The sequence below is a fragment of the Venturia canescens genome, chromosome 10 (assembly GCF_019457755.1).
Source record: "Venturia canescens isolate UGA chromosome 10, ASM1945775v1, whole genome shotgun sequence".
Taxonomy (NCBI): domain Eukaryota; kingdom Metazoa; phylum Arthropoda; class Insecta; order Hymenoptera; family Ichneumonidae; genus Venturia; species Venturia canescens.
Window position 1 is genome coordinate 17584888 of NC_057430.1, and position 27871 is coordinate 17612758.

The following is a 27871-nucleotide window of genomic DNA, read 5'->3' on the forward strand; positions in this document are numbered from 1 at the left end:
TGTAGACAAAAAATAAAGTGAGAAAATGTTCGAGACGAGTTGGAGAGTGATTTCTAGGGAGTGTGGCGAGTACGCAAGACAGCGGATTAGCAACGAACTACAAAATTTCGTGTGTCAAGAAATTTTATTATTTTTAACGCTTCGTTCTCCATAAAATCTCATTCGAGCTCGTGAAATATTTCAAATTGAATATCATTTTGTCAAAATTCTTCGTACCCTGAAATTTATCATTAAATAAGTTAAAGACTGAATTAGTGAAACGATTTTGAGTCTCGCCGCGCAAGATTTTCGAGCACTCCTTTGATAATTCATCCCTTGAAATCGTGCCCGGGAATCGGAGACACTTGAAATATAAATTTGAGCGAGACGAGAATTTCTGACCTGAAAATTCCTTCGATTTTACGCTCGGATACGCTTTCGAGAAAGACAAATATTTGCCACAGATTTTCCTAGGATAAAAACGTCATCGGTCTCTACTTAACACGAGTCAACTTGACGCGTTATTATTAAAAGATTCATAATTGTATTAAGGGCCACGACTGCCCAGACAGTGTCACGTAATAGGCATATCGCATGGATCCACATAATTCTCTGGCGAGCTCGTAAAAGGGATGGAAACCGTATAAAATCGCGAGGGTAATGGTTGTTAGACTACGTGTCGATTTAAGTTAAATAACCCCTTCAATCCCTCCCCCCTTTCTCTTTTGTTAGAGGCAAAGTGAAGGAGGGCAACAGAACTTGACTAATGCCTTATCGAACTTGTGCTGCTCTCGTGTGCAGCAGTTCGCATAGTTTCGTGGCTGACATGGACTATTTTTCCCTGCTAAGCTCACTTTGTCATCGTACTGAATCCTCTATTGAATTTGCCTTGTGTCTCTCTTGCCTATTTTTTGTCTCTCTTCACTGTTACGGTTGATAATTTTGTGTATTTTATTGCCTCAATATGTCGAAGAACCAAATTGTAGAACGGTCGATATTTCGGAATTTGACAAGTTGTAATATCAGATTGGAGTAAAATAAGTAATCCGAGATTCTTATTTCCGATCGAGTGTTTAGCTGATTACGTGTTTAACCGAATATTTCTTCTTCTTTGAATTCGTATTTACTTGAGAATATATATTTCAATAGTTTTCATTTCGAATGCAATTTCAACAGACCATAGCGAATGTCGAAAGCTCGTATTTTCGAATTCAAAATGGAGCAAAAAAACGAAAGTGAATTATTCGAGCCCATAAAACTTGGATATGCAGAATATGCGGTCTGAGTAAGTGAGTGAGTGAGACGCGTGTATTTTGATCGGTCGCCTTTCTAACGTTCCTCCATTTTGACTGTTCGACCTTCCGGTCTTTCAGTATTTATCAACCTCAGTAATATTTGCCCTTTCGTTATTATATTTTCGAAATTGTGAGTATTCACAGTATTGCTGAAGTTCACACCAATTGAAGTTTATTCTTTATTTATTTTCGACATTCGAAGCTCTAGTCGAATTGATTTGTCTCCGTATTATCGTTCGAAGTTTACAAACTCGAAATTTGAATCGTTCCATGAAATGGAACGTAAAATGAGAGTCTTGACACGTACGTTTGACAAATTCTGTCTCCGCATTTCCGTACGTTGCAAAACATACTACAATGTCAAGTGTCAATGTCGTTTGTCCGGGGGACTGTTGGAGATGATTTCTGAATAATTGTTCGTTGCGCGAGCTTCATTTATACGGTCGCATGAAACACGTTGGCCTGTAATATATTCCGATTACACGTTTTTCCCCGTGTATGCACGATCGATACAACGGCCATCTACGTACGAGGGATGGACAGGTTATTAAAAAATCTCCAGAGATAAAGATTAACTCTCTGCGTCGGACGGTGCGTCAATCAAACGTGTCTTTTTTCCGGCTGTCTCTATTTCCTTTTTTCTTTGTCTTTTGCAGAATATACCAAGAGCATATATTTCATTGGGATTAAAAGTGAAGCGTGGAGTATCTTAATACTAAAGAGCTTTGAGGTCTTAAGCTTTGTGGCATACTTTGCAGGAAAACCTCAGGAATTTGCATTTTTACCTTTGCACCGGAGAGATAAAAAGCGAGGAAAAATAAGACACTTTCCAGAGGAGAGTGCGTACGCATTCTGCAGTTATGGCAAACAATTTTATTCCATTCGTCGTACTAATTTTATATCACGCAATAACCGTTTAATCGGTCCTCTAATGAGGTGAATTTCAATCGCAATCGAATATTCGATTTCTCGCGTTTTATATTGCACGAATTCCACCACACCTATTTCGACAACAGCCTCGGACCAGTCGAGTTATTTATGCGCACAATTTCTCTCTCTCTCTCTCTCTCTCTCTCTCCTTCTTCATCAATTAAAATAAATGCTCCAAAGAATGGGATGCGATGAGATTATTTAACGATTGTGCAATGCGAATGAATATCTATTCCAACGATTAAAATATAATGTTCTCACTGTTCCCATCCCCAGATATGTATGACGATAATTTCATGAGAGAAAAATTTGAAAACTCGGCGAACCTCGCGCTCGTGATGACGGCCATCCAGATATGCAGAGAATCTGATTAAACATACTCGTCGGGAAAATAATTGTGAAGCAAACAATACTAAAAGTTTCAACGTGCGAAATTATTGGCGGATTGCAACGTGAGCACGAATTTGAATGGGTCTTCGATCGCTGGCCATTTTTTTTCGTCCTCGTGTATGCTCGCTTTGGTATTTGCTAACAAAGTTTTCGTCTTCCGCAGTGCTCGTTATTGAAGCTCGCATCATTAAACACGGACTCAGACTGCCCTCTTTTCCGCTGCCATCAAATTCTTAGAGCATCTCTTAAAAAGATAACGGCAGCAGCAGAGCGAGAATTCCGCATTTAAAAAATCAAAGTGTTTTTCCCCTATTATAATTATTCATCGCATTCCATTAATAACAACTTTAAAATCAGTGTTTCCAAAAAAACAGAGAAAAAACAAGCCCTTAAACGTTAACACCGTTGCAGAGAGTAGAGTCACGAAGCTTCTCGTTGAAATCTGTTTTGTTTCGAAACATGCCGACTGAGGCTCGGGAGGGAGCCTTTAGACTGGACGTTTTTTCGGAGGGATGAAAAGAGGGCGAAAATAAGAGGCTCGGAGCGTGGAACGGCGGGGGAGAGGATAAAAGTAGAAATAAATCCTCATTCGAAATAGCAGTAGCAGGCACTCGGATGAAGTCAGGGAGGTTGGTTGGTCTAACAGAGCGAAACATATATATTACAGCAGCCTCGAAAATGAAAGCAAGAGCAATTCAACGAGACACAGCCTGTCTAATTCAATTTGCTCCGGTGCTCTGGCTTTCTCATTGGATCCCGTCGGTGTGCGTGGATTCCATGAGAGGCAAACTAGCGCAAGCCAGAGTGTACGCGAAGCGGCTTCTGCTCGTGCTAGGTGCGCTTCCAAAAGAGAGCGAGCGAGAGGTCTGTGTACGTATGCGGAGCGATACAGATCGAGGTGCGGGGTAAGACGGGGACGGTTGTGCTGGTGAAAACCGCTTTCACACCTTACCGACAATTTGACGCATTCGCGGTTTAGCAGTCGAGCCAGGCTGCTGCTGCCACTGCCTCGCTGCTTGCTCGGATCTCTGTCTATGCTGCGCCAGGAGCCTGCAACGAACGAGCTCATCCCCGAGAGATACTGAATATGTGGTTTCCGGGCTTTTCCTTCCACCTCGCACATTTCGACAAATTCTCTTTCTTTAACGCACCCTCACCCTCCCCCCTTCCGCTCCGCATCATCCACGTTGTTCCGAATCGCGTTTTCGAGTACGCGAAATCTCTTAGTCGTTTCCCTGATTTTTATTCATGCTGCCCTCTTCGTTGCTCGCAGTCTTTGACGCTGGCGCGCGGACGCTTCAATTCATTCGAGATTGTCTTAACTTTCCTCGCGAACCATATCAAACATCGGGTTCTTCAGTCGCCCTCGCTCTCTTCGAATACACACCCGGAGCGATAAATTTTTAAGGCTTTTTTTTTTGCTCTACTTGGATTACGAGCGGTACACATCGCTCTCATGCACAAAAACGCAGTAACTACATTTTACTTGAACTCTGATCCTGTGCTCGGGACCGTTAAAGCGTATAACAGCGAACTTCGTAAGGAGCCTTTTACAAGGGCACGAAATTAGTAAGACCAAAAGTTTCTTCGCACTTTCAAAATTTCAACCTAAAAACTTCACCTCGAGTTTGCAGAAGACCGTCAAAAATAAAACTCCCCGTTGAAACATGCACTCGTGCCATTACCCCTGCGGCTTTATTCCTTCGAATTTCTCAACGCGCTTTCTACCGATAAGATAATATAGTTGCGGGAGATTTCAACGATTTCATGAGCCCGCAATCACCATGAAACGGGATCGATTAATTGGCGAAAAGCATTCGTTTTGTATAGTGAGGAATGTATTAATTTTCAAGAATTTTAAATATATTTAGGCGCACCGACTACAAACAGCGTAGCATTTTTTGAGTTTTCCTATTTTTCGTCCCCTCAATTCTAAACAGCTTTATGTGCATGGCAGAAAGTGATGCACGTGAGAACTATTTTTCGCTTTGTTTTCGAGTGTTATTCGTCCTGTCAGACTAGCACTTATTGATAAGTGGAAATTTATTGCAAATCACAAATTTTGACTGCGTCAGCATAGTGAATTCTATGCTAAAATTCCTAGTACGTTCCTCTAGAATCTCCGGCCTCGTTTTCTCCGTGTACGACGTTTCGTACGACCGATGCAGTAGTGAAGATCGAGTTCAGTCAGACAGGTGCACGAAAAAATGTCTCGACCGCGAGAGAAAATGTTCCGCGACGTGCCCACTGTGGAAAAAGGTTTTTTTAGATATGCTCCGGTGTCTCAATCATTCCGGTGTTCAATTCGAAACGATATTTTGATGGATGAATGAAATTTTTCATATATTTTCAGTATCTCCGAAAGAATAGGGACGTGAAAAGCTCGAGTGGCCCTACGTTTTTTTATGGGTTTGGATGTATTCATTTTTCTGAAAGTTTTGAATCGTTCGCAAAGCGAGCGCGCATAGAAAGTTAGTTGTTCGCATTGCGATTCTCGTAAGTTGTCAGAGAGTTTTCCGCCCCCGCGAGATTCTCGCAGGCGGTGAAAATATAAAACGGTTATTTGAAATCCGTCAGCTTAAAACTTACGTGGAATGAGAAATAAAGGAAACAGGTTGAAATTAACGGGCGGATGATGAGGATTGAAATTTGGAGAATTTTAAAACGGGCTTGAGGCTGTTGGATACAAGTTTGAAACAAGCTTTAACCGCAATGAGAATTTCCTCAGATTGGAGCCTCCTCGTGCTCCGCCGCGCGGACGAACAAAGAAAGATTATAAAACGACTTTATATGCGAAGATGAAATGGATGGAAAGCATAAAACGGCCAAGTAGCGTATCTGCTTTCACCGAGTCGACGGCCCTCGCGTATCATCGTTGCAAAGCCAAATGTGTCCATGCGCCTCTGTGTACGTATCTCTGTGCATGTGTGTGTGTGTGTGTGTGTGTGTGTTGTGTGCATGTGGATAAGCTGCGAAGACGCTCCAACGAATATCAGGAGATTACGAAACGTTTATTTGCCCAACGGTGCTGCACTATCTGGCCTCTCGAGTCGGAGCATAATGTCGCGCCTATTTCATCGTTTCCCCTCGCTTTCATTAAAATGAGGAGAAAAAAACACACGGACGCACACTTTTCCTCATCTACGACCACGGCGCAAAGAACTTGTTTCTTCACAAACTTTTCTTTTACAGGTTAATTAGAATTTACGATGCAAAGTCGTCTTGCCAGAGCTCCTCACACTCGCTCGCTATTATTAATCGACGAATCTGATAGTATTCTCGCTTTAAGGCAAATATTTCCTGATATTCGCTCGAGTCCGCAGATGTTACGAAGCTTTTACAGACAGCAATTAATGCGAACGCGCGGTCGTCGCAGGGCTTCGGTGAACCCCCGACTCGATCAGCTTCCGGCGAGGACGATCTCCACATGTTTTTCTGAATTTCTCACGACCTCGAGGAGCTGAAACTCTCTCCGTGGATAGCCGCCCGTATCGGCCGGCTCTTCGACATTTTCCCCTCGAGCAAACGCGATGATGGACACTGCGAGAAACCAAACTCGTTGCGATCCATTTTCGTTGATTCGGAGGCAGCATTTCTCGACGACATGAATTTGCCGTTGGATAAAAATCCGGCTCATCCAGTGAACATCGATCGGAAGAAGAACAATTGGCAAAATTTCAGCACTTTCCAGAACGAAAATTCCTGATTTTCCATCCACGCGTGTACCCAGAGAAACATATTAAATAGAGAATACGGGGAAGCAAAGTTTCCAACCGTGTAGCGATGTAATAATACTAATTCTGCCATTATCACGATTTGTTTGCCCAATAAATTCTACATTCGAATCGACGGACGATATGTTCATATAGGCACACATTCATATATGCACACTCCCTTTGCATATCAAAGTATACCTCGGGGACAGGAAGCATTCAACTCGCAACCGTGACGGTGTTGATGAACTTTGAAAATATTGTTGATTAATTGTTTGTCATGGTTCTTTGTTCTTTGGGAAGCTTGACTCGAATTTTTTTTAATAAACGACATTAAGGTATTCCTTTCGCATGAGCGTATTTTTTGGTAGCGCAAATTGGAGGGCACACGAAATTTGAACTGATTCCTAAGCTCTGAGAAGTCGCGGTTGTAAAAGCTTCTGCTTCTGTCGTCTTTCCAACTTCTGTCGTTAATCTCTCTTTTAAGGATTCGGTAACCCTTTATTTTTATCATCGCTGTGGATTTCTTACATTTTTTTCAATCTGTGAGACAGTTTGGATCAGGAATTTAGAATTATTGGGTATATATGAGAGATTTAATAGAAATGTGGCGACGATGGAATTTAACGATTTTTCAAGTTTTCATTCTTTGTTAATAGTTCGAAAACCTGACCTGGAATTTCTCCGATCTATTCGCATGCACGTTTACTTTACTGTTTTATTTAAAATCAGTTATTTGTAGAATGTTCTGGTTCGTGGAAGGAATACCTTAATGGACTGACTTTAACTGAGCGATATTTGTCGGAATTCGGCTCTTTCGAAAGGAAAAACAATTTTTTATAAACTTTGTAAAAAAAAAATGGTTTCTTTCGATCCCAAAGCCGCGGAGAAAAATATTTTTCTCAGTCCTCCAATAAATTCCGATTTATAAATTCATTACGAAGACGAAATTACTGATATGTCCGCTCGGCGATCGAGCAAACAGTAAATTTATTGAATCCGAATGACTCCGAGCCGCATATCCGTCCGTCTGTTTTTACCACTGTGAACAATAATTTGTCGTGTCACGGATTTTAATTAGAGAAACCTGCGTTCCGAACCCGAGCATGCACCGTGACCCTTTGCTCGTCTGCTGCATTTATGATCCAGCTGTATGACAATTTATGCGCATCGGTCACTGCTGACTCAGAATTTCAGTGCTCACTCGTACAACGTGTGGGGCGCTACGAGTCTTCATGCCTTTGATAACGTAGGCGATAGAGATTTTCTGTTATTTTCCAAGTTCTCACGACGCTGTTCGCGTCCGAAACCCGAAAATGCACGAGGATCGAAGTCGGTTGTCAGTCGACTGAAATTTCCGAAGCGGTTTCGTCACGAAATAAATATTTCGATTCTTTCTCGCAAACTCGCAAACTCTCCAAATGTGCCAACGATAACGACTAAAATACCGATGACGGTGGAACAGTGTTTGCTCCACCCTGTACAAGCCCATAATACACGATTACATTTGGCCTCCTTTCCGGACGGCAAATATGACAGCGAAATCGTTGCTGGTATAAATCATCGGGGAGCTGGACCGAGCCATTGTCATAATAATACTTTGTCCATACAAACCGATCGCGTAACCTACTCCACTGATATTTTCCCATAATAAACAATGAAAATATAACAGAATTGCAAATTACCATGTACACGAATCGCGATCAAGTTTGCCAGGAAAATATAATAATCGAGGAGTTCGAAAAGCGCAAATATTTGAAAATATTTCGGCACGCACTTTAAATTCCGAAACTGTCGAATTTTACAACTCGCGAATAATCAAATGGCGGAACAACGAAAAAACAAAAATTGATGTCAAAATAGATTGCGGGCGATGACAGGCGACCAAAATGACGATGAATTTTTTAAAGTCATTCGTAATACTCTCAATTCATTACAACACGGTATCATGCGGAATCCTCTTATTTGAAAACGTTGAAATGAAATTGAGCGAAACGTTTCACGGGAATGACGTTTTAACAAAGTTACTTGTCATTCGTTATCCCAGACGGAGATGAAGATCGACAGATTTCCCTTTATGGAAGCTTTAACTATAACAACTCTTAATATAGTAAACACATGGAGCGTTGACGGACCGTCAAACCGCACTGGTCAGCAATTTCACGTTTGAAACATTCGTGCATGAATAATCGCCCCGATGCAAAAATTTCATGTGCCAGTTAATTTTGACTGGTGGATAAATTTATTGGGCAACGTTTCGTCGTGGATTTCTACTCCAGTGTCGAATCAGTGGCCGTAGGATCCACCGGGGCTAAAGGTCGACGAGAATATTTTATCAAATAATCCGCCTCGCCGCATATCGTTTCAGCACCGATGATTGTTGCTCTGCTCCCGTTCCGATGATCGATCTTTGCGGCCTTTCGATGCCGAGTTTAACGTCGAATCACTGCGGAAATAACTCTCGTGCATGCTCCGATAAGAACATTAACATTCCCAACTACGGAGCTCGGGCTGAAATTTTAATCATGCTGAAAACGCCTGTATTACTGTTGTTAGCCAGTCAAAATCGATGGAAATGCAAAAATTTCAATTTTCAGGTCGATCTACAGACCTTCAACCGCGCGGTGAGAAATTCCAAGTTTGTCTTAATCAGTGCTCGACTCCAAAGTACCTTAACCGACTACAATAGCAACGACGAATAATTATTTAAATTTGAAAATTCGATCCCAATTCTATGAAAATTTGGCTGCACGAGAAACCTGAGTCAGGAATACCCAGCGATTGAATAAATTAACTCAATTTTTCATCGATTTTTATACAAATTTTTATATCGTCGGTATGTTTAACTAAAATTAAAATCAGCGTCATAAAGTAATCAGTACACGATCGCTTCTGAGAAGCTTTGACAAGAAGCTCTTCCATCTACAGGAGGGAATCCGCGTCAGTGATCGCAATCTATAAAACGTTGAGAAACCGAATCAAACAAACGTATTCCGCCTTGACGCATTGACGTGTCGAAGCTCAAAAGACTAAAAAAAAAAAAATAAACACGAGGAAGCATTTTTCGTGGGTAAAACTACCACGGGAATGGCAAAAAGTGTAGATACGTTGGGCCATGAAATGAGACATGATAAAAGAATAAAAATGAATAGCAAAGTAAATGAGAAGAGAAAGATAATTTTCATTAATTCGTGCAAGTGGCCAAGGAGCGAAGTAGTGCATTTAATTTGAAAGATTTGAAATTTGAGTAGGGGGCGAGCATGGGTGATATATGAGGCAAGTATTATCGTCGAGCGACGACTTACTAAATTGAATTTTTTCATCACGAGGTTGGTTAATTCGGTGGCCAATTAGGTCTCGCAGTGCGACAGTCTCTCGGGTGAGTTGTAGGCGGCGAAAGTGGCTATGGCGGCGAGGCGAGAGGCGGAAGGATCGTCGGTAATTCTATAACGTAGATTTCGAATGTCTCGGTGTGTTTGAACGTGCTCTTACATATTTTACATTTGGAGCTATTGCGCGCGGGCCCGAGCTCTTTCGGTGTCTGCTTCTCTCCGTAGCATGAGCTTATTCATCCATTTCCAAGTGGACAGATGCAGGGGTGGAAGGCAAAAGGGGCATCCTCTCTGCTTCGGTTAATCCATTAAAGACTGCAGTGTACCCACTTGACTACAGTGGTTTTTAGGCTTCGTCTCCCCCCCTCGAATTCTCCTTTGCACTCTTTTTCGCTTGCTCTCCTCCCGCTTCACCGCCATTTTTCTTCCTTTTTTTTGCTTCCTGCCGTCATCCTTTATACATTTCCCATCCAGAAAACCGCCAGCCTAGAGCACACGAATATACCTTCCGACTGCCCTTACCGCTCTTACTCCAGATCGTTTGTACAAAGATCCGTCTGCCATAATATACTACGAAAGCTAACGCGCAAAGGGTAGCACGAAAATCCATCAAACTTGCAGAGATCACATCAGGGGCTTAGCAAATAGAAAATTGCTTGCCCGCTCGAGTGAATTTCAAGAAACGTAAATATCCCACGCTCTCTTGCCCTCCCCCCGCTCAGACTCTCTTTCACGAACCCTTGTATTTTCCTTACTTTCTTCTCATCCTCTTTCTCTTCTTTGCCTCAATGAAATCCGACAGATTTCAACCTGAAGCATCAAATTCCACGGTCAAACATCTCAATAACAACGAACATTCCCCACCCCCTCGAAATTTGAGGAAAAAACTCAAAGCCCCGAGTCTAGCGTGCGACGTACTTCCTGCTCCTCTTCGAAATACTCCCGAGCACTTTTACCGGAAACAATCCCTCCTGAAAAAGGCTCCCGATGAAATTCCTAACGGAACGATCAACACCAAGTTATGTGACACGAATACTCGCGATAAGGCGTTTAAAAATTACTGAATTCGATTCTTTTGATTGTACGACTGCAAAGTGCTTGCCATTATTGTTGAAAACATTCTTTGTATTTTTGCACTAAATTACAAAAGGAGAAAAATTCAAAGTAATAACCACAAAAAATACAAAAACAAATTGCGACCAAAAAAATTAAAAACAGAAAAATTTAAAAAATTGAAAAAAAAAACAAAAATTATTCTAGTGGAAGGTAATAAAATAATGATGTTCGAGAGAGTTGTCGAGCATATATTTAACGAAACGAAGAATTAAAAAAATCTTAATAAAGAAACTCATAACTAGTGAAGTACGATGAAGGGTATTTTGAAAATATTCATTTTTTCCTATAATTGGAGAGTGTTGTTGGAACGAGAAGGTTCAGCAATTTTGCGACATGAAAAATGAAACGAACTTTATTAAGTTATGCTGAGTTTCGAAGTAGTCGGAATTTGATTAAAAGAAATTGAAACTTGGAGGATGATTTATCTGGAATCGTAATTATGCAAAAGTGTCTTTTTCTTATTCAGCAATTAGCTTGATTAGGATAATAACTCGAGGCGATTATTCACTTCGGCAGCCAAGTTTCTGAGCTTTTTCGATGGATTTTCATCCTCCACTGAAAAATTGAAACGTCTCATTTGTTCGATCTTTTGCTTTCAGAAAATGAAGATAAGCAAAGTGGGGAACCAGACGAATTCGCAAGATCCACAGGCGGTGAATTCGCGCGTGTTCGTTGGAAATCTTAACACTTTTCAATGCAGTAAGACCGACGTGGAGAGGATGTTTCAGCGTTACGGGCGACTTGCCGGTGAGCCTCATTCATAGTTTCACCATCGAGCAGCTCAACTCGGATTTCCTTTAGCAAATAACTCCCCAAATTATTTATTTTTTCAACATTGTCAGACTCGGTTAAATAAATTTGAGGAGCTTTAGAAATTAGAGATTTTTCGAATTAGCCTCCGGGCTGTATGCGATAAAAATTTAACCTTTTCACTCGCGGGAGTCCACCGAGTTCGCTGCAAAGCCGCAATATATCAGCGGGATTCATGTTTCGAAATTAATTCCGTCGCATTGTTTCGCTTCTCGACAAAGCGCGAGAGCCGGCTCGACCTTTGTGTTTAATCTAGTATTGGAACTCCGTACCACGGCGAATCGTTAGAAAGCTGGAATTGAGAAAGCTCGCAAAGTAAAGCTGTTTATCAACGATTCCCAGAGCATCTTGACCCCAAACCGGATTAAGTCAAACATTCGAGCTCATATTCTTGCCCACCAGCATTCCAACGTTCATTGAACGCGTTTCCAATGAGTTTCCAACATGAAAAAGTCTCAGTAAGTCACCAGCCTGCCGTAGGCCCTGTCAGTAAGTGCGACTGAAATTCTGTTGCAGGAATATCGATGCACAAAGGCTATGCCTTCGTCCAATTCACAAACCCATTCGATGCACGGAGTGCGTGTCTCGGAGAAGATGGGCGGACGGTCCTCAGTCAAGTTTTGGGTAAGCCAATAATTTCCTGTCTTTTCAGACTTGCCAAAGATCATGCTCGCCGTAATTTTTCAAAAACCTTTTTCGAGGGACTCTAAGAGTTGCAAAAGTCTTTGAGCAGCCTTTATTCGAATGTCTGTGAGTTGATTTCTTCAAATCATTCAACTTGTACCGGAACCCCCCGAAAAAGTTTCTTTTCCTGAGAATTTTTCTAAGTTACAATTTCCAAATTTTTCTAAACCGACATTCGACCAAAAAAGCTCTGCCAGTTGATTTTTGCCATCGCCTGGGTAGGCTGACGAGCCTTTTTTAATCGGTAAAAAACAAAGAATTTCGATTTCGAAAATTCCAAGTGCGACCTTAGCCGACTCTCAACTTTATATCGTTTGCCATTTTACGAACGTGAAGATCGATCGTCTTCTGCGTGTTACTGTAACGTGCATACACGCGTGTAGAAGGCAGTCGAGGGATCGCGAAGAATAAATTCTTCCCGATAAAACGATAAGTTGCATGGAAAGCTGCATTAGTAAAAAAAAATACTAATAATAATAATAATAAACAAACAAAAATGAGGCGATGAAGCGAAGGAGTTGACAAATGGAGGATGTAAAGGAAAACAAAGTCGAAAGGAAGCCTGGGCTGAAGTAGGTCCAGCAGTGTTCATAACTGCGAGGCTTTGGGCGAAAAAGGGCTTGCCCACTGGCTAAGGGCGAAAACAGCGAGGGGGGGCGTTGGCGGATGAGGAGAGGCGATGGAAGTATGAGATTGGTATGGTAGCGAGTGCGGAGATGAAGTAGAAAGTAGTATAGAAGCGGCGACACGAGCCACTCGCCTCAAATCTTTCTTCGGCTAATGCAAGAACTGTGTTCGTCGAGTTTTGTGCTGGATGGCCTCGTGCTCGCCGCCGGGTATCGGATCCCTGCTCGCTCCTTTTCTACCCCATCAATTTTGCCTCGCTTTCTCCTCGTCGCTCCCTCTCTCATCTCGTTCTCTCGTTGGACACGTGAATTTATATGAGTACGCGAATATGCTCCTGGGGCACCGGAGGAATCACTTTAAAAAGTATTGTCACCGGACCAATCGAATCTCTAACGCGATACGAGAATTTCCATCGACCAGAGGATCTCTCAAGAAACCCGCGTTACGAGCACCCCCGCTGGCCCCTCCTCGAAAATCCCCGATAAAACTATAAACTGCAACCTCTACAAACGCTCCATTTTCCGCATCGAACACCACCAGAGAACCCTGACAGATGTTCCAAACAAAAGTAAATGGCACATTCACGTCGTTCTACACTTTCGCCAATACTTTACCTCCTTCCGCGCCCACCCTCTTTCCACTCGGCTGAACAACGACGACGTACACAGAACGAAAAATCCCCGCTGGCCTCGCGCGACACCACTCGGCACCAGCCAGCCAATCGATCCTCTCCTATCTCGATCATTGATTCGTCGCGGCTACAATCATCGATTTGTTACTCGAGAGAAACCACTGCGAGGTTCTTTTCTCCTGTTAAAAAAAACCACTGAGCGAGCCCAATTATAATTCAATTCCGGGGAAACTACTCGCTCAAACTGTGAGACACGAAACTATTTTTAAAAGCCGATAAAAATGATGAACAATGCTGATCTCGCAAGGATCGACACCCGCGGTATCGACTAAATGCTCAATTTCGTGCTCGATCGGAAAAACCTTAATCCGCAAACCAGTGAGTAAAAGATCTTTGAGCTCAGACGAGAATCGATTATTCCGAGGACATTCGGACTCGAGATTTGGGCACGACAAAAAGACTGTTCCGATCACCGAAAAACTAAATTCTTTGCAATTAAAAAAACAACAATTTACCATGGCAAAGGGGATTTCCTGCAATTTTTAAAATTTTTCTTTTTATCGCAATTTTCGTTCAACGCGCGATGCATTTATTCCAGGAGCAGTCGAGACGCGCGGTGAGCTCGACTCCGCTCCACGGTGCATCGGCTTGGCCTGCTCGTACTTTGGAAAGACAGTCGAGCAGAGCGAGGGATAAAAACGGAGGAAAATAATAAGAATTGGGAAAGAATCGAAAAATTTTCGGTTTCACGTTTGTTTTTCGGTAAAAGTACAAAAAATAGTCAAACAAAAAGAAGGAAATCCATAATTTTCGAAATATTCCCTGTTGTCCCTGTTTCTGTCGGTACAGCTACGGAAAAATCGAGGGGAACTGCGAACGCCTCATTTTTTTGGGTCGATCGGGCCGCGATCTCGGCGGGAATATCGAACAAAAATAGTCCGCGGGAGAGGCGTAAATGCTCGTGAATCCGTGCTTTTTGTGTATACTTTACTGGCGGATCGCTCGTCCGGGTGTATTTAATCTTTCTGCGAGGAAGCGCTTTTGAGAAGAGGATGATGACAGGTCGGACATCGTGGGAGGACGAGGGAGAAGGCAAACGCTGAAGAGGCTTGCTCGAGCGCGAGCCCCCGTGCAGCAGCAGCCGGTCGGAGCGAGTCGTCTAACGGCATCGCTTTATAGCTCTGCTTAAATGAGCGCTGAAAGCTGGCAAACTCTTGAGGATATAATCCCGCTGGCTTTCCCGATTCTCCGGGCCAACTCTCTCTCTCTCTCTCTCCGCGCTCCCAGCGCTGGTCTCACATGAATTTATGTGATATGCTTGGGCTTATAGAAATGTCTGAATACCCGAGTCCCTTCTCTGCTCTGTACTGAATCTGCTTTGGCTCCCCCCCGTGCCCTTTCTTGTGTCCCCTGCTCTCTGTCATTTTGCCATTCTTTTCGCTCTCTGGAACGACCGAGCACAAATCCTCTCCACAAAAAAATCAGCATGCGAGGATTATGAAAGTGAGGAAATCATGTGCCAGAAAACATTTCTGGTCACCGAAGTATTTGCACTCGTTTCGACCATCCGCGCTGCTGCATTAACTAATGAATGTCGTTCGCTGACCTTTGTCCAGGTGCGAATGCTCTTTTGGGGGTTTGAGCGTTTGAAGGAATTTTGGAAAAGCTCCTCCAAGGATTCTGGCGCTTACGACTAAAAACGATCTCCTGGAACGAAGTCAAACTTCAAAAAGCCATCGAACCACCATTTTCTTCGTCTCGCTGCATTCGCGTTGTTGACGAAAACTTGCAGATTAAATAGTGGGGTTCAAGTCAGTAGATGAGCTCGCAGTGGCCCAGAAACCCACAAAGAAACAAACAAAAACGATGTCGAATTTGGTGAAAATATTTTTAAAATCGCCTCTTTTCCATCCTTCAGTGAAATTGTGCTCAAAATTTCAATAACGTGCTGCTGCTGCTGCTGCTGCTGCTACGATCAGTAATTGAGTTAAATCTCCGTACTCAAACGATCGTTTCTTCACTCAACGAGAAATACATTTTTTTCCGTAAAAGTGTTTTAGATGATTAAACTCTCTTCGCTAAGCAATTAATTAATATTTTGCAGTGCAGCGAAGCTCGGTTTCTCATTAGAATAAGACGAGAGTATTGTCATATACGTAATTGGACGCGGTTCCACGCTTCCAGTCGAGGATCTCGTCACGGTGTTTACTGCGAAATATTGTTGAGTTCGGTATGCTGTGAAGTTGAGCGCTATTCAATCTGCTACTTCCCTGCTGCCGCCGCCACCTCTTTCCGCGTATCTATAACAGTCGTCCTTATTGTTTCTCTCCTCTAACAAATTCTGTTCGAAAACTGTGACGAATATTTGTGCTTCACGGTGCTGTGGATAACTTTTGGCTCAGACCCGACGAATATGGAAACGAAGTTGCTAAATATTGCTCATTGCGCCGAACAAAAATGAGATTTAATGACAATTATTAACATATTTCTTTGGCTGGGTGAGAAAAGTCGTACAATCTGCGTTCGTTATTTAATTGGACTGCGTCACTACCTTTTTGCTCTCTGCGCAGAAATCTCATCGCCGAAACAAGTTTGTTTTATCGCGCGAAATTATTTCACTTGCCAATTCGAAAATGATGCAGAATCGAATAAAACACCGCCGGGTCACTCTGAAAAAAAACTGAGAAAATTTTCTCGGAAATTGGACATTTTTTTTCTCGTTTCTCGTCCCGAAACATGAAAATCCGTTCGCTAAAAAATTCGGAATTCAAAAAGTCAAAAAGTATAAAAATTCGGAGCGGGTTGAACTATAATTGGGCGACTCTTGGCTCGTTTTTTTCGCAACTGTAGCGATCGTTCGACCGATGTTTCATGACGATTCAAAATAAGTGGTACAATTATAAAACGCGGAGAGCTAAACGTTGCCAAACAGACTAATTGTCGAGTCAATTAATAGAGTAGGAAAATTATTTGCGGAAAAGTCAACATCCCTCGACGCGAAGTAAGCTTAACTCCTGCTTCAAGATCCTTGTATAAAGCTAGTATGAAAAAGGTCAGTAAAAAGAGTATTTGAAAGTTGGCGTGGCAACTGCGCGTGCGGTTCCTTCGGACTGCTGTGCGAGACGGGACCAAAGTTTCTTGCTTCGAGCTGCTTCAGTTTTCCTTGAAACCTGCTGGATTACGTGAAAGAGATGAGTGAGCGAGAAACTAGCCGGTTCGTGCGCCCTCCCGAAATGACCCTCTCCGCGTGAGTATCCGGCCCGTTTCTACTTTGCTTTAATATCTTAGCTTTTCTCAAACTACTGGTAACAGAATTTTCAACTGATAACCGTCTCGGCGGGGGGGATATTCGGAAGGAGCGTAATCTCGCATTCGCCCGACCCTCCGATGCATGCTTTTCGTACGGAGATGAAAATTTTATAAGGAAAAACCGGACTTTGGAAAAGTGAAAGAAGAGCGTGTCGCGTTGGACGCATTTCCTTGCAGGATCGCAGTTTACCAACTTTTTTCATCGCTCGATGGTCAACAAAACTTTGCGGAATATTTCGTCCTGCCTTCTGGCCCCTCCGACTTCGTCGCTTCTAACTATTAAGGCTAATGAGATTGTACAATCGATCTCTCGAATGTACACAGTCCCAGGGTACTCCGACTTCGTTATTACTCTCCCTCGGCGTCCTCTTCTTCGCCTTGTCAAAACGGAAAAGATTATATCCGCTGGGACTCGCGGACAGAAAGCAGCGCGCTTAATGCGGAACCCTCCGTTTCGTGACCGATGCGATTTTCCGAATCAATTAATTATTCTATCTCCGCAGTTCACTTGTCAACGTATTCGAGATCGCTTTTCGCTCCCAAATTGTTGCATAATATTGCTCATCACATATGGGAATTATGGTATTCGATCCGGTCGAAAATCAATGGAATATTGACGGGAATAATCCAATTTGTACCCTCAAAAAAATTTTTTTTACAATTTTTTTAGAATACTATTCAAGATATTAAGGTGACTCGTGCACCAAACGATTTTATTAAGAAAGTCTTGAAATTTGGACAGAGTTTAAACGGCTAGTCGACTAACACGCATATCAAAGTTTAAGAAGGGTGGATCACGAAATCAAAATAATCAGAATTTGATAAAATTTGGTAATAACATTCTTCGACATCAAGTATACAAATACCATTTTTTTCAAATTTTTTTACCACATGCTTTTCGAATAATTGAGCGTTAAATCGAAATTCTCGTGCACGAGATGTATAACTGTACGTATGTAAACTCTATGCTTATACACGTGAACTTTAGTGTTGAATTACTCGAGAGCTATGTGGTAGAGAAATCTATAAAAATGTATATTGTCTTATATATTTTTAAAGAATACATTTACCAAATTTTATGAAATTCTTCATATTTTTAACATGGTTTAGCCTGGCAACATTGTATCGTCGCGATTCACCCTCCTTAAAGGGTTCGTCTTATCGGTCATTGGGATAAACGTGTTTAAATACGAAGAAAAATACACACGGTTATAGGGACTATGCGTTAAAAATCGTTCATCTTCCCATATGACGAATGAACGCTTCTTACGAAGTTTATGAAAAACGTACACAATAACAATTGAGTATAATAATGACGGTCTGGGAAAAAATTCGAGAGGATTGTATGACTAGTGACAAAAATACAGTGCGTTAAAGATTGAACGAAATTGGTAATGAGCACTCGCATAACCTCACGTTTGCTTATTTCGGCATTAAATTTCTTCTTGGTTTGGCCCATTCCTGTCATAGCCTTCTGTCTTTTTATTAATACTTTTTTCTCGATCCATTTCCCTTTGTGTTCTCTAATGTGATTTTTTACATAAAAAAATTTATTTAAAATTTCGAGTTATTAACTCTGACATCAATTCAAAGTACCTTCAATTAGGAAGTAAAAATCGATCCAATTTAGACACCTATAAAATACGATTCTTCGGGCATGAACTACCTTAATATAGAGTAATAAGTTTTTAACATTAAATATAAAAATGGCGTTCAAAGATAGGAAAAAAAAATTTGAAAAATCGCCTTTTTTGTAATAATTTCGCAAGAGAAGATCAGTAAAAATGAAAATTTGAAAACTCTCGATGTCCCGATTTCTGTACGTAGGAAATCTGGTTGAAGTTTCGTGAGAATTGGTCCTGATGGTTACAAAAAAATCGTGCCGCCCTTCCGAAAAAAACCGTTTCAAGAAAGACGCGTTCGGGGTGAAGAAAAAAAACGATGAAAAAATCTCACCTAAAGTTAAAAAGCGAAGCCTGGGCCTTCCGCTAGTTAAAAATTTTCCATTTTCCCCGCTCCACTTCCGCTCCATCGAGCTTCATCTTCCTTCACAAGTAAATACTCGCGACTTATCGAAGATCGATGAAACTTCATTAATTAGTATAGCCTGCGACTCTAACGTCACATACGATCTTCAAAGAGAGTTTCGCGCACACCCAAAGCTCTCCTCGTGGTCGACGAGTCCGAGTCAAAGTGCCCCGCCGCGGTCAGCTGCATCGCACGAGCCCCTACTCCAAGAAAACAGAAAAATGACGCGCCTCTACAAAGATTAAATAAAAAATGACCTCGGACCATTTCCATCGACGGAATTCGAAGTTCCGCAAGAAGAGCCAGCTCGCTCGAAACCGTAAGACTTGAGTGTCTCGGGCAGAGTGTAATTCAAGTTCCTTCATCTTGTGCACCGGAAAGAGGAGCAGCGGGGAAGCGATATCTGGAACGAAGCCGGCTGGCTGACAGGTGTATACAGTCAGTAACTGTTGTTCCTGGAATTACAAGAGCTTGAGGGGATGGCGAGGATGCGGAGAGGGATGAGAGTAGTTGCGAGCAACATTGGTGTGGGGGAGGCAAATAGGAAATGTGATTAAAGGGTCGATAAATTGTGCGCGGAGAAGAGCCCCCTGCCGTTAGCAATCAAGACTGTAATTGTTTTCACATTTATGCTACTGTTGGTATGCAGCCATAGATTTGCGACTCGCGCGATAGACAGCCAATTATTGACCGGGGAAATGAATTAGCAGAGTCTGCTGGCGCGCCGGAGCGTATTTCTTTTTTTTTTCAAATTACGCAAGATCATTTCCCCAAGGACAAAGAGTCCGTTGAAAAAAATGGTGCGAGCAGAATTCGATTGAACGGGACACGGAGAGTGATCGGGATTCGAGGAGAAAACATTGCTCGCTCGATGAAATTATCGACAGTATTTGGAGCCTGTGATCCGGCCGGTTTTCACGAGAGTTTCAAGACGATCATGGCGCTATTGGAACTGGTTGCGAAGCTTCCGGATTCGGGGAGCGAGTCCGGTTCGAACCGGAGCGGTCGAGGGGCGACGATCGCACACGTTGAACGAATAAAGAAGGAAAATGATACTCGGGGTCGGGCGCAGAGACACCGGGAGCATTGGCAGCCATCAAATAGTCGCTGAATTCCGTGGTAGATGGTTGAAATGTTTGGCGACGCGGTAAGCAATGAAACGGGTGAAAAGATTCGTGTGTGTGTGTGTGTGTGATTTCGCGGCGAAATCAATGAATTCCTCGTGAAACAGGCGTAACTAACGTGTCCTGCCAGGACCAACGCGCGCGCGTTCGGGGGATCCGCTCATTTGCCCTCAGCAGATACTCTGGATGCGCGTTCATGTGTCCACCCGGACAATGCAACCTAAACATGGCGGCTATATAGCGAGCCATGCTGCTTTGTCCGAACCGGTGGGCTGTAAGTTTGTGAATTGCACATGGAGCGTGGATCGCGTGGTTGTTGGTACAAATTGCAGCCATTACTCTTGCATAACCCGCGCACAGTCGCGAGTAGCCTCCGCCTCGCAACTATTGTGTATGAAATGATTATTACCGTGTGCGCTCCGAGGTCGCAAGGTCGTACGATGTCATATACGTCACTTAGATTTTCGGGGCACCGCTCTCTCTCTCTCTCTCTCTCTCTCTCTCTCCGCGTGTCTCTCACTCTCTTTACCCGAAGAGCAAACACGCCGAAGCTCCGGGAATCCTATTCGGGAGGGAGTCCAATCAGAAGCAATGTTAATAGCTCTTTTGTTCCTCTTCGTTACAAGCCGCACATAGCCAGGCTGAAAAGCCTCAAAAAATGATAAATATTCGTGCCCGATTGTTCCTTGCTTCCTTAATTCCTTTCACCAATGTTATTGCGAAGTATTAACCTCGTGGACAATTGCACTTGGCAATTGGACTCGTAATTTTCAAATTATTAGAGTCACGATGCATTTCAGAATGGAAAGCAGTAATAGTATATTACGAAAGTCGGAAGTACGTTTCTTCCGAAATGTTTATCTATCGATAGAAGATGTTTTGATGCCTGCCCCGACATTTGTACATCAATACAAAAAACAGCAAATATAATTAAATAAAAAGTTCAAACTTATGCCATTTTTATATTTTAGGTTATAAATAACGGAAAAAGTATAAATAATCGAACGATACAATTATTATAGTTTAAAGAAGGCTATGTCTAGTCGTCTGGTAATCGTATGAATAAGGTTATGTTATCAAAACAGCGCTAAACTGCTACAAGTCCGGATGGTCCGGACTACGGATTACGAAAGTACACACGACAAAAGTTCTCAGCAGCAATATATAATCCGGACGAATAGACTAATGCTAAATATACGGTAACCGGACGATCAGACAATGCGTTTAAAGAAAAGTGTGTACTTTCGTAATGTGTCACTGCTTTTGTTAAATTTATTCCACGCATTTTCATTTTTCGCTACATACAGTTAACAATTTCTCTATGAATATTTCCCGCTACTATACTCTTGATAATTTATATGAATATTTGCTTTCCTGTGCATCTGAAAATAGATCATTGTTTCGGACATTTCATCAATTCGATTACATTATTTTTTGTCGTCGCATCGATGTCATCTGGAAGAATAAATGCATATTATTCGTCCGGAGATGTAACAGTTTAGCGCTGTTTTGGTAACATAACCTTATTCGTACGGTTTCCAGACGACTAGACACGGTCTTTCGCAAAAACTGTGTAGGCAATATCGGTTTAAACGTCAAACGTCAAAAAAATCACGTCAATAAAACTATGTCAAACCTTTCGGAACGCAGACAAAATTGTTTGCTCCCGCTGAGACAAATGACGCGCGTGCAGTTTTGACAGTGCAGAAATGTTGTACTTTCGGTACTAAAATTGGTGCAAAAACTTGCGTACTTTCGACCGAGGTGTAAAGAAAACATAATGTGGGGAGAGACTCTCGATGCGGAGCCCCCATGAAAAATTTTGGTAATTGAGCAAACGATATTTCTCCTCACATCCGCAAGGTAGTGACCATTTTTCCTGTGAATTTCGATGAAAATTTAACGCTTTCATTGCGCAGTCACAGGGACAAGAAGTTTCGAGTTTTATTTCGACGAGCACGCAGGACGAGCGAACTTTTTGCCAGGCCTGCCACTACGACCACCGAAAAAATCGTACTTTTCGTTGCGCCACCTGCCGTTGAGGCCTTAAAAATGAGCCAACGGAACGTCTAACGTTTATTTTATTAACGAAAGTTAATATAACGTGCCTACATTGAAATTCAACGAGACGCTGTCGCTGCACAGCACCGAGACTTTGTTTTGCTTCGCCTCGTTGTGAAAATAAACCGGTAAATATCGCAGCTTAGACGCGAGTGTTTTTCGCATCGCTGAAACCCTTCTACCGACAAGCCTTTACCGACTATTCAGACAATTACAGCAATTGTACGAACAAACCTGGCCCCTAAGTGCGTTACAACAAAAAAGGCTAAAGGAGCTCGAGGGAGAAGCAGGCTTTCGAAAATTACCAGCCTAATTAAAAATCCCCTGCTTGCTGGCAAGTGCCATCGCTGCGGAGATTCTTTAGCCCGCCTCTTCGCCTCTTCTCTACCTTAAATTATTTTGTTTTCGTATTTTTCTTTTTCAACGATAATACGATTTATGTATTTTGTCCAAAAATTCTTGCATTATTCTCGCGTTTCGTTAAAGCATCGAAGACAGTTTTTATTTTTATTCGGATCAATTTTTTTCATACCGTTGAAATTTTGTGCTTCGATGTGCTTTACATTTTGAGTGCAATCATTTTCATATTCAATTTTTTCAAGTTCGAGTCCAACGAAATTAACGAAAAATGCATTTGTAATTCGCACCAATTTTTTATTTCACCAAGTTATCGGTTGGGCTTGAAAAACTAAGAATTGCAAATTCGAGAGGGAACGAAATTGGAGAATTACTGGAATTGTTGGAGGGTTTTTTTACATCATTCCGTTGAACTCCAACGTTGCAGATTCAGCGTCATTAGCCCCTTAAAAGTACGATCTATTAATACGCCAAAGACTTGAATTGTTTTGAGAACAAAAAAAACAGAAAAATTCTTGACCCGGACGATCGAGTTTTGAAGAAATGTAGACTATTCAAGTTAGTATAAAAATTTTGTTTGCCAGCTTGAAAATGTGCGTCGAATATAATAAAATAAAAAGTAAAAAAATGGATTTGTTGCCCATGACCCTTTTCCAGGCACGCGTGTGAGCGGGGGCGGGGGGGCGACACGAAAATGTGACGTGAAAGCACAATTTCAGGTCTCCCGTGACCGAAGCTTGGTCATGCCTAACATTTCCTCACCAGTTTCCGTCGCCAGAAACTAATTTAAGTTCGAGAATCACTTTGGGTATTTCGATTTATTCAGATACCTCAAAGTATTTCCCAAGAGGCTTTCTCTTCCTTTACACACGTCACGGCGTTCGCGAGGCTGCTTTTCGCATATCGTCTTTTTTCAATTTTTCACCCTCCGTCTTTCTTCTCTTCAGCATTATCGCGCGCGGTACGAAACTCGGCGAGCGAGGAATGCGATGAAAAGAGGGAAATAACATTCTGTGCGCGTTTATTTGCCCGCAGTGGGAAAAGGTGATTGTTCAAAAAGTCATGAACTTTGTCCGTTCAAGAGATCCTGAAAACAAATTCAAGCCTAATTCTCTTGCTGGTTTAAATAAAAATGTCCAATACTATTTATTGATTCATTTTTTCACCATAATTTGTACGCACACCGTTAACAAAAGCTCATGCACCTTCTAACAACATTCGTTTCCAACCCCGATCCACACCGCATCTCCGTCTAACGATGGAAATAATTCATTTCCACGAGGTTAAATATCGATGCGGAAGATAAAAAAGTTGTGAAATGCCGACGAGCAATCAAAACGTTTACGTCCAAATTTAATTGCAGGGATATTTGACCTATGAAAAGTCACGAAACTGAGCGGGGCAGCATGGATTTTTGATAATATAATTGTATAATTTTCCGAACAGCAAAATGTCATAAAAATGAGCGTTAGAAGGGTGCGTCTGGGTGCAGTTTCATCCGTCAAAGTTAAATCCCAGCGTATTTCAACGTCACACCGAGAGGAATGAGCGGTAAAAAAATGTAAATGGCTCGAATATCCTGGAGGTGAAAAAAGAAAGCGAGTCGAGAGAAACGTACAGTGAAATAGTGAAATTAGAAAGTTTTAAAAAATGTGAATATAACGAAAGAGAATATTTGTACTTCTGGAATTTCTCAGTACGAATTAAACAGCACCAGGTGCATTAGCCATAATATAAAATAAAATGAAAATAAATAATTGTTTCCGAGTGTAAAGCAGCGTGCAGTTGTTTTTGCCAGGAGTTTTGTCGGTCAAGTAAACTTGAGGAAAAAATGAAGCGCGCACGCGAAAGTTCGATAACTACTGTGCAGATGTTTGTCAAGGGGGAGGGGGTTGCGAGGGAAGCGACAGGAGGGGAGGGTCCCGATTAATTTCCGATTGTCAGAGGGTGCAGCTCCCGTTCAGCCCATAACAATGCGATCGATCATGAAGGTAAAACGCCGACAGAGTTTTGTGCTGGCTCTATGGAGAAAAAGAAGGTGCGGAGAAACGGAGAGGGACTTCGGGGTGGCGATCGGCGGGCTCCAACTTTTCTCTGTTGATCGCGGTCGCGAGAAAGCATGGAAATAAATAATAGCTCGCCGCGCGGCGAGCTGCGAGCTCTCGTAGCTTCACCACTTTGAATTCCATGGCATTTCCCTCCCCGTGCGCGCGGAGCTCCCTGCCCATTCAACTTTGTTCGAACGTTTAAAAAAGCCTCTTCGTCACTCTCGCTGCCAAGTTTTTACGGGAATTCGTTTCTCTCGTTTTAACGCATTTTAGCTCGGAGAAGCCGCAAGAAAATGAGCTCGAACATCGCGTCCACTGTATTTTTGTGAAGTGTTCCTTGTTGGCGAAACTCTCCGATTCTCGCTCCCATGATGCAAGCTTTACGATACCATATATACAACCGCGTGCCAGGTACGCCCTGATGAGGATACGCCGAGGATCATTTTCCTCATTAAATCCGCTCCGAGCGCTCCATACCATCCGAGTGCAACGTGTGTTAGTTTTGCTTCACGCTCGACTGCACTAACAGCGTGGTAAAATTAACAGTAACAGCAAATATAACGTACAACAGAGTTTCGTCGACCTCTGCACACTACCCTCTACGAATTATTAGTTATACTTGATAATTCACCGAAAATACACTAAACTTCAAAATTCACAAAGCTGATATCGAAGTTAATTTAAGTGTGTTGGAGCACACACGTGTGCTGCTTTCTACTTTTATTGGTGCTGTCCGGAAATTTGACGGTGCAACAAATTCGATCTTGATTTAAATATCGTCAACGTTCGTTCGCAACGATGATCGTGCCAGATTTTTGGCTTCCGTAATCAAACGCTTCGCTTTCCCGTCGTGCAGAAGCAATTTTCTCGTTTATTCAAACTTCTGAGCATCTTTTTCGGTTACGTGCCATCTCGTTGGTAGATTTTCGTTTCGGAATACCGATGATTAAAATACTGGGCTGAATAACATTCGGAATGGAAAGTTTTAAACTGGTCAAATTTTGTGTTATTTTTATTGGGTTTATACAAAAAAAAATACAAAAATAAGTTGCGTAATACAGAAAACAACTGAGTTTTTCGAAAAAAATTTTGGTAGTATCGAAGAATTTTATTGGCTGATAAAAATACTGTGGAAAAGAATCAATGAGTCAAAAGATCTTGAATAGTTTATGAGAATTTCCCTACACATTTTTTTTACGTTTCGAATCCCCGAACGTTGCTTCGCGTTTTCCCAACTGCCTTCAAATTATTAATCAGTTTTTTTTCCCAATCGGTTTCAGAAATAATTAATCGATGAATTCTCGGATTTTCCGGCTTCCAACATTCGTTTAGAATTGCCGTTATTTTTTCATACGAAATTAATCCAGCTTCCCACCCCCGATCACATATTTTTTCGTTCTCGAATAATCTTGAAATCATTAATTCGTCATTTCGTCCATCAGTTTTCGAAAAAGTTGATGAATCTTTGGAAATTCAACAATAACAACACTCTTTTTCGAAACTTGGTCAAATCCGTGAGCATGCGGTTCGAGCCACGAATGCCAATTGCTTTTCGCAAAGTATTTCGACATCGTGTCGTAGATGAGAAGCGAACCGACGTTGGTTAAACTTTTGGAAAACTTGAGAGTCCTGGTAAAAAAAATCATGAAAAAGCTCGAGTGACTCATAGAAGTTTTGTCGAATAACGGAGCCGAAGATCGAACATCGAACAATTGAATTTCAACATTCGAAACATCGGCTCGTATTTTCCCGGTGATTTTGCCAAGGCCGTTGATTTCTCGTGTGTTTTAGCAAACCGAATGGACGCGAGGACAGCGAGGAGGGACTGTTTCCTTTGAAGATTCTTGTTGCACGCGGATACGAATAAAGAGATTGTTCGTCGGGCAGTTGCTGCCCAGGGGAAGAATGATTGCGTAATCGAATACGGTTTACAATGTTAGGTGCGAGAAACAAAGGAAAATGTATCGACGAAGGAGGCCGAAGGGGAAATAAAGTTAGGAGTCGCGATATGATATCGAGAGCGGGGCAGGGGGCAGGCACCAGACGAGTAAAGTTGAACGGCGATTGTATGTGTGAAAGTATAAAGTTTGTGATCGAAACAAGAAGGTTGATCGGCGCTCGTGGAGAATTTGGCGAGGTTCGTGACTACGAGAATATGAAGTTAGTTGGTATCTGGGCAAGGCTACACACGGCGGAGGCAGGGGCAATGGCGAGTTGCACAGTGCTTGGCCGAGAGTCGAGTATCGACGTCACCTCCAGTGCTTGAAGGGTGATCCTCCTCCTGCTCTCCTCCGTTCGTTTTCCTTCTCTCTTCTCCCATTGCGAGCGGTGCGCCTCGAACTGCGGCTTCCTCCGCGCAGTTAGTCTGTACACAGATCTGTAACCGACACTCTACGTAATGGAATATGACAATGCGAGGCGCATAATAATCAGCCGGGTCTCCCGGCCTTCCACCTATCGTTCCGCCACCCCCCCGCCTCCCCCCGCTTCCGACCGCTCTCGCTAACTTTGCGTAAAACAACTGTACTCTCTGTGCCTGACGTTGAGCGAAAATCGGAAACTACCCTGCTCCCATCGGGGGTCCCTGCACTGTTTCAACTCTTGCCCCCGCACAAATATATTGCTCTAGCTATAGCTCGCGAAAAATATACCTCGATGCGGAGCGCCCCCTCGCGCCCTCGGATGCTATAAAGTTCACGGGAATACGCTAACCGCGATCGAAGTGTCGTTATCAGGCCTTAACGCTTTGACGCTCCTCCGTGCGCCTCTTCTTCGGCCTTCTTGCCAACACCTCGTTTGCATTGAAATTTTACTCATTCTCGCTGTCACCAACCGATCGTCGGTGTTGCTGGGCACCTCGGGCCGGGCCAACCCTCGCTTTTTAATCCCTTGGAACAAATGATCGTGACTCGTTCCTTCGTCCATTCGTTTCCGGACAGCAGGACTTTGTCGCTCGATCGAGAGCAAAGCAATCGCGCGTAGAGACGAAATACGAATTCTTTCACTTCTCAGCGTAACGCACGGAGAGAGAATCAAATTTTACGGTGATATTTTTCAGGGCAGGGACAAGTTTACGAAAAGTATTCATTCCTGTAACGTACTGCGAAATTTCAAACATTTTTTGCTGAATTTTCAATTTTTACAGCAAATATTGCGGATACGACGTCAAAATTTACTGAATAATAAATATTATTTAATTTGTGGGAAAATTCCATTTTTTCCCTCACTGCACTATCGTTACTCACGCTCGATCATCCGACGCTTGGCGCAGACAAAAAATCCGCAATGCTTTACTTTTCGGGATTGAATTCGAATGAATTTTCTCAATTCTCATTATTTCTAAATAGTTATTTATGAATAATAGGTATTTAAATGACGAGAATGAGATCAAATTTTTCAATGCGAATCCCAAGTCAGTACGTCTATGAGCATTTTTT

The 27871-nt window shown here is 42.4% G+C and overlaps 1 protein-coding gene across 4 annotated transcripts in view; it reads left to right on the forward strand.

Annotated features, from left to right (window-relative positions):
* The window catches only part of LOC122417073 (uncharacterized RNA-binding protein C3H8.09c), a 146242-nt gene that overhangs the window by 112472 nt on the left and 5899 nt on the right, over positions 1-27871 (forward strand). For all 4 annotated transcript variants that reach the window (XM_043430318.1, XM_043430321.1, XM_043430319.1 and 1 more), the window contains 2 exons: positions 11355-11502; positions 12082-12189. In XM_043430318.1, the coding sequence (XP_043286253.1) occupies positions 11355-11502; positions 12082-12189 (256 nt within the window). The remainder of the gene's footprint in view (positions 1-11354; positions 11503-12081; positions 12190-27871) is intronic.